Below are 6,594 nucleotides of genomic sequence, written 5' to 3'. Positions count from 1 at the left end.
AGCAGGTCTGAGAAGCTGAACCGTTTGCCAAGTGGTCTAGTAATATATGGGCACACAAGAATTTCATAGCAAGGCACAGCTGAATATTAAGGCTGTAAAACACCAAATATTCCCGTGATAAATGGCTTCCCATTTGACGGACCGCTTTAATACACAGCTGAATCTCTATAACATTCTTGCAGCCCACAAGACGTAGTAAGTTCTGGGACAGCCAGAGCTACATAGTGGGCACCATCTTGAAGAGACAAAAAAGGGGCAGAGAGATGGCCCAGCAGTTCAGGGCTGAAGAACCTGAGTGTGAGTTCCAGCACCCACATAGCCGCTCACAACTGTTTGTATCTCCAGTTCCAGGAGATCCAACATCCTCTTCTGGACTCTGAGGAACCAGGCAAGCAAGTGGTACACAGACTTATATGTAGGCAAATGCTCATACACATAAAATAATTGTCAAACCAAGAAAAATAATTACTAAAGCAAACAAACCCGGCATGTCTGGACTGGGGTAGCACAGTGGGCAGAGCAGTTGCCTGGCTTAGCTGGTGTGCAAGAGGGCCTGAGTTGCATCCCCCAGCACCATACACACAGGACTTGGAGTGCGGAGAGAATATATGAGGGTGCAGGTGCTTGGAGCAAGGGGAAAATGGTTACTTTGAAGCAGTGGCTAACGTACTGAGGAGTGGGCCTGGTGATGGAACTCAGTGTTCCCGCTGCTTGTCTTTCATGCTGAGGGCTCTCATGTACACCAGGCAGCATTTCTTTCTCACCAGTGAATAAAACCAAAGGTACTGCTGGGCGGTGGTGGCTCACACCTTTAATCCCAGCACCTCCCAGAGGCAAGTGGATCTCTGTGAGTTCGAGGCCAGCCTGGTCTACAGAACGAGATCCAGGAAAGGCGCAAAGCTACACAGAGAAACCCTGTCTTGACAAACCAAAAAAAAAAAAAAAAAAAAAAGCACGGAAATTTGGAAGGCCAGGTGTGGTGTCACCTGCCTTTAAGCCCAGCACTAGGTAGGCAAGGGAGGTGAATGTGAGCTCCAAGACAGCCTAGTCAGGAGGTACAGGCCAGCTGCAGTGACACCCTGTATCAAAACAAAACAAAAAAAGCCCAGAGGACTTTCCAAATCTTATAAATGATCTGGCTAGAGACACCACTTCAATGTTAACCATTTATTGAACACCTGTAAACCAACCTCTTCCAAGTCATCATTTATTTTTGTTTTAGTCCTCACAAGTTCATGAGGTAGGCACTCAGTTCCACTGGAAGGGAACAACCCAGGCCGCCCGTCAGGTGGTGGTGCTTGGGAAGCAAAGCCACTTAAAGAAGCTGGGAGTAGGGAAAAAAAAAAAAAAAAAAAAAAAAAAAAAAAAAAAAAAAAAAAGCAACAGCAGCCGGGAGAGTATGGACCCCTAACACCATCAGCCCCGGTGGGAGACATGGCCGGTCAAAACGGGCAGGTCATCTTGGTGCAGGCCTAGCTGGCTTGTGCAGACCTTGGTGGTCGCCAGCATGCCCTGTGCAGGATTGGGTGTCCACAGGGGTCCTGGTCCCAGGTCTCAGGCCGGACTCTCTTCCTCCTCTCCAATAGGGCTGGGCAGCCAAGGCGGTGCCGGCGCTCGGGGCCCTGGAAGGGGCACGATGGTGAAAGGTTCAGCAGTCGGCCCTGGGACGGGGGCAGGCGGCTCAGGACATGCGAGGGGCTCGAGCTCCGGCTCCCGCAGGCTGGGGTCGAGCAATGGCTCTCCACAACCGCACTCAACGCCTCCGCTCTCCGCTGCGCCTGCACATCCGCAGCTGGCCGCGGTGGACGCCTCTGACACGCAGCTGTTCTTACGCCTTAACAGCGACAGGCGCCGCCCCAGAGGACCCACAGTGCCCGCACCCGCCGGCAGGAGGCGCTGCAGAAAGTCCCCGTGAGCCTCTCCCACAGGGCCGTCCATGCCGTCCAGCCGCTGGAACTGCATGTCCTCTTTAGCCAGCCTGCAGATGGACAAGGGGTCAGCACTGAGGCCTCGCTCTTTTGCGTTGATTTATTTATTAGTTTATTTATTTTAGCTTTCCCGTGTTTTTGTTTTGTTTTGTTGACAAAGGCTTTGTTTGTGTAGCCTTGGCTGTCCTAGGACTAACTTTGTAGACACAGGGTTTCTCTGTGCAGCAGTTCTGGCTGACCTGGAACTCGCTTTGTATATTAGGCTGGCCTCGAACTCACAGAGATCCGCCTGCAGACCTCCCAAGCGCTGGGATTAAAGGCGTGTGCCACCACCCCCTGTCTAGTTTTGTGATATTTATTTAGTTGTTGTTGTTTTATTTTTTAGTAGAGGGAGGGTAGGTTCAGGAAAAGGAATTCTCATGAGAGGTTCCAAAGAAGGAATGCGTTCTCTCGTCCTCGTTCTCTCTCTCTCTCTCTCTCTCTCTCTCTCTCTCTCTCTCTCTCTCTCTCTTTCTCTCTCTCTCTCTGTGTGTGTGTGTGTGTGTGTGTGTGTTTGCTGTTGTTTGTTTTGACAAAGTCTCACTATGTAGCTCTAACTGACCTGAGATTCACTATGCAGTTCAGACTGGCCTCAAACTTGGTGAAGGAACCTTTGCCTCTGTCTCCCCTGTCCTGGGACTGGCTACAGATGTGTGCCATCAAATCCGGGTCGGTCTGTCTGTCTGTCTGTCTATCTATCTATCTATCACTGTTTAGCGACTTTGAAATGGAGGTTAAGACCTCTTGCATGATAGACTAGACCCTACCCTCTTCTTGATCCCCAAAGCGGATCCGAAGCGCCTGAGATTTACCTGTCACCACCGACTCCTTGTGTCACTCTGAAAGACCTAGCCATATCCTCTGGCGCTACAACCTCAACCGTGGCCGCATCTTGTCTCTGAAAGTCTTTAGATCTGCCCCCAGTCTCCAACTGATGACCTGTTCCCACCCCAGTCACAGCCCTACGTAGCAGAACTCCTGATCCCCTTGGCTCCACCTCCCGAGTGCTGGGGTTCCTGGTTTATGCCACATTCCTGGGCCAAATTGCCTAGCTCGGTTACTGGAGTCCCCGGATTAACCCCACAGACCATAGACCCTCCTAGGCCAGCAGAGCCCTAAGCCCCGCCCACCGCGCTAGCTCACGCTATATCGAAGGTGGAGCCCTGGAAGGAGGGCTGCTGCAGCAGGAAAGCGGTGGCCGCGGTGTAGGGCGCGCGAGCCTCGGTCGCATCCCAGTATAGATCTTTCTCCAGCATAGCCAAATCGTCATACATCTCGTCCACCGCTAGCATCGACACCTGAGGATGTGGAGACGCAGGGTGGGGTGGGTGGAGCCCTCATGGAGCGTGATCCAAGAGAGAGGAGAGGAGTGTTTAGGGGGAGGACTTGGCGAGTCCGGGACCACTTAGAAAACTAGGCCGCCAGGAGGAGACTCTGACCTGGAAGTTGCGGTCGATAAGAAAGTTGGTCTCAAAGTCGTCGTCGTCCTCTCCGAAAGGGTTGATGAGCTGTTCTGCTACCTGAGTACAGAGAAGAGAGGCAGGTGGAGCTTGGAGAATTGTTCATACCCCACTCTTCCGTTCCACACACCTTCCGACCCCTCCCACCTTAAGCCAGCCAGCATAGAAGAAGAACTGCAGTAAGGTGAAGATGGGAATGCACAGGTCCAAGGTGTGGTCTTTGTAGCCCTGGGCGGGGTCTAGGAACTGACGGCCGATGAGGCAAGCCAGGAAGTAGCTGTACACTGCGATCGTCACTACCTGGGGGCCAGGCAAATGGAAACGAGATCACTTCTGACCCCCCACCCCATGTGCCTCAGAGAGTCGTGGAAAGATCAGGACCAGCAATGAACTTCAGGATGATTGAGTTTTAGCTGGCTTTCAGTTCCTACACTCTTTTCAACTGAGAAAGGATCTCGCTATGTAACCTAGCCTGGTTTCAAACTCGGGGTCCTCTTGCCTCAGCTTACCCAATGCTGGGAGTGAGTACAGATGTGTGCCATTATGACCGACTTCCATTTTCCCTTAAGAGGAATAGGGAGGCCGGGCCGTGGTGGCGCACACCTTTAATTCCAGGACTCGGAGGCAGAGGCAGGTGGATCTCTGTGAGTTCGAGGCTAGCCTAGTCTACAGAGTTCGTTCCAGAACAGCCAGGACTGTTTCACAAAGAAACCCTGTCTTGAAAAACAAAACAAAACAACATCAAAAAAGAGGAATAGAGATTCCTATGCTGAGTGTAAATGGAGGCACGGAGAAGTTACCTGGGTGTAGACGAGGGGTATGCTAATCCAGTCGTAGTGAAACAGCATCCCACACTTGCTCCGAAACACATTCAGCTCCTATGGGCAGATGCTGGTCATGTAGGGGTTGAACACTGAATTCATGTAGAGATTACATATGAGTACTCAGATAGAGAAGGGTCATATATTAGGAATTAGGCGAGTATTTGGTGGTGGTATACAACTGGGTGGGGGTACCACGCGCTACAGGGCTGCCGCCGTGGAAATAAGTGCATTGGTAAGGGTGTTTGGAATACAGACTTGTGGGAGATGCAGGGTCAGCCGCCCTCGACCCACTCCAAGGTGCACAATTTCTCTGTTATTCTATAAGAATGACTTCTTCTCAGGCCCACCTCCAGCAGCAGCTTAAGGGCACTGTTGTCGCGGATGCGTCCCTCTCGCCGCGCCTGCGCCGCCAAGCTAGAGAACCACACGCAGGGCACCCAGTATTTGTTGTAGGATGAGTTCAAGTTCTCGAACTTCTTGCGCTCCTCGCGGGTCATAAATCCTGGAGGGGTGTGACCCGAGGTTACTCTCACTGCTCTCCTGTCTGACCCTGCCATCCTCTGGCCAGAGACTCACCAGCCTCGACCACGTGGTCTATGGTGGGGAACCGCTTGAAGACTGCTGTGCTGACCGAACGCAGGATCAGCACCGCGGAGAGCCCTGCGTAGCGCATGAGCGTGCGCCGGTAGAGGCGGCCTCGATCGTCGCGCCCATGCACGGTGCCGACCACCACACACATGAGTGCGTCCGGCAGAGGCATGCACAGGTACTGGTTCCACCAGCGATGCACCACCAGAGTCACGTAGAAGCCTGAGGGCAAGCCGGAGATGGAAGCTCAGCAGGGATTCAGGGGCCAAGAGTTTGCGAGCCCAAGCCGTGAAACTGGGATGACAGAGGTGCCATCAGAGGCACCTGGAAAAGGCTGGTCACCCTGACCACACGGGCCATTTGGCTTAAGAATGTGGGTATTCAGCCCTTGAAGTCAAAGAGATTGGAGCAGGCTGGGGTACCCCGAGATGGGGGATTGTATCCCAATATGAATGTGGAATCCTAGGGCCCATGTTAGGCGCATGAAGGAACATGTTTCTCTGACCCCAGGGAATCACTGGGCTTGGGATATCTGGATTGGAAACAAGGTGGGACATTACTGTGTGGACGTGGAATGAACGAACACCAGGGACAACTACATAGATTTACCGCAACAGTCATTGTAGTCCCTGAACCCTGGTTATGAAAGAGTTTTTCCCTCAGCCTGAGTTACATAAGGTGTTTCAGGCCAGCCAAGGCTACATAGTAAGAGACCCTGTCTCAGACCAACAAACAATACACACCTAGAAAGAAAGAGTTTGGCCCTATGTAAGAGGGGGGGACCTGGGCAGGCTGTTCATCCCAACCATGTGATGGGAGGGTCACATGAGCTTTCTGTGGGCCAGGGGCCAGGCTGGATTTGAATGGAGTCATATTTGGTCCCTGGAGGGAAGGCTCTCAGGATGTGTGAGAGGATAGTAATCTGATGCAAACACAACTACCAATAAGTCTGTGGGTGAGGTGGAGCTCCCACGGGGGCACCTCAGAGTGTACCGTAACCAGGTGATATCCAGTGTCTCAGGATGTAGGGTCATATGGGCATCTTCGAGGTGAGGATTCAGAAGTGGGAAGCCCTGGAGGTTAGATTTGAGTGAGGGTAGGAATGGGGGTCTCCAAAAGGCATGGATGAAAAACAGATTTCTCCCTTAAGTAGGAATGGGACACTCGGGACGCAACCTCACCAAGCACGAAAGAGACCGGGATGAGGCTGGCGTACTGGTCGCAATACATGACAAGCTTCTCAAAGTAGCGCTTCTGCTCTTCTGCCAGTAAGAAGCTGCGGAGTAGGGAATGCAGTGGCTACAGGTCTCTCCTCCACTCCCAATCCCTTCCGCAGGGCGCAGACCCCCAGGCCCCACCCCAGGCCTTCTCACCGATAGGCGGCGCTCAGCGCCATGTAGAGCCCCAGGAAACACAGCAGCTCTCGCCACAGGAGCTTGTAGATGCTTCCGCGCCACAGCAGCAGTAGCTGCGAGAAGCCGCCGAAGCGGGCATTTGCCACTCGGGCTGTGTAGGTGACGGTCATTGCTGTGCCGGGCCAGTGTGGTCAATGGAGAGGGGGTTACCCTGAGCCCTGACCTGTGAGCCAAGGGAGAAAGACCGGGAGGGACTGGTCCTGGGAGTTTCAGTTGCAGGTACCAGCGGACATGCTCTGTGTTCACTGCACTAGAGCGGTCCCCACCCGCGTCCTGTTACCACGTCCCCCGCCCCGGTCCTGGCTCTCTCCCGAGTTCCCTTCTCCCAGTCTGGCTCTCT

At 53.2% G+C, this 6,594-nt stretch overlaps 1 protein-coding gene across 1 annotated transcript; it reads right to left on the bottom strand.

Moving 5' to 3' along the window:
* Positions 1 to 1,450: 1,450 nt before the first annotated feature.
* On the bottom strand, positions 1,451 to 6,364 carry Best2 (bestrophin 2). The gene is made up of 9 exons (XM_052728868.1): positions 6,213 to 6,364; positions 6,021 to 6,115; positions 4,828 to 5,061; positions 4,599 to 4,753; positions 4,228 to 4,305; positions 3,575 to 3,727; positions 3,407 to 3,487; positions 3,111 to 3,265; positions 1,451 to 1,978 (listed from the first exon to the last, which is right to left on the bottom strand). The coding sequence occupies exons 1-9, from the start codon at positions 6,362 to 6,364 to the stop codon at positions 1,555 to 1,557; spliced, it is 1,527 nt and encodes a 508-aa protein (XP_052584828.1). The 3' UTR covers positions 1,451 to 1,554.
* Positions 6,365 to 6,594: the final 230 nt, after the last annotated feature.

The sequence above is a fragment of the Peromyscus californicus genome, unplaced genomic scaffold (genome assembly GCF_007827085.1).
Source record: "Peromyscus californicus insignis strain IS unplaced genomic scaffold, ASM782708v3 Scaffold_8__1_contigs__length_139910024, whole genome shotgun sequence".
NCBI classification, from domain to species: domain Eukaryota; kingdom Metazoa; phylum Chordata; class Mammalia; order Rodentia; family Cricetidae; genus Peromyscus; species Peromyscus californicus.
The sequence above is the reverse complement of the archived record's forward strand: the minus strand, read 5'-3'. Positions and strand labels throughout refer to the sequence as shown.

Coding starts and splice junctions, on each gene's coding strand:
- Best2 (XM_052728868.1), bottom strand. CDS start 6,364: ATGACCGTCACCTACACAGCCCGAGTGGCAAATGCCCGCTTCGGCGGC. Junction 4,306..4,598: donor CCCTTAAGCTGCTGCTGGAG/GTGGGCCTGAGA, acceptor ATCTGCCCATAG/GAGCTGAATGTGTTTCGGAG. Junction 1,979..3,110: donor GGCTCCACCTTCGATATAGC/GTGAGCTAGCGC, acceptor GTCCATCTGCAG/GCTGGCTAAAGAGGACATGC.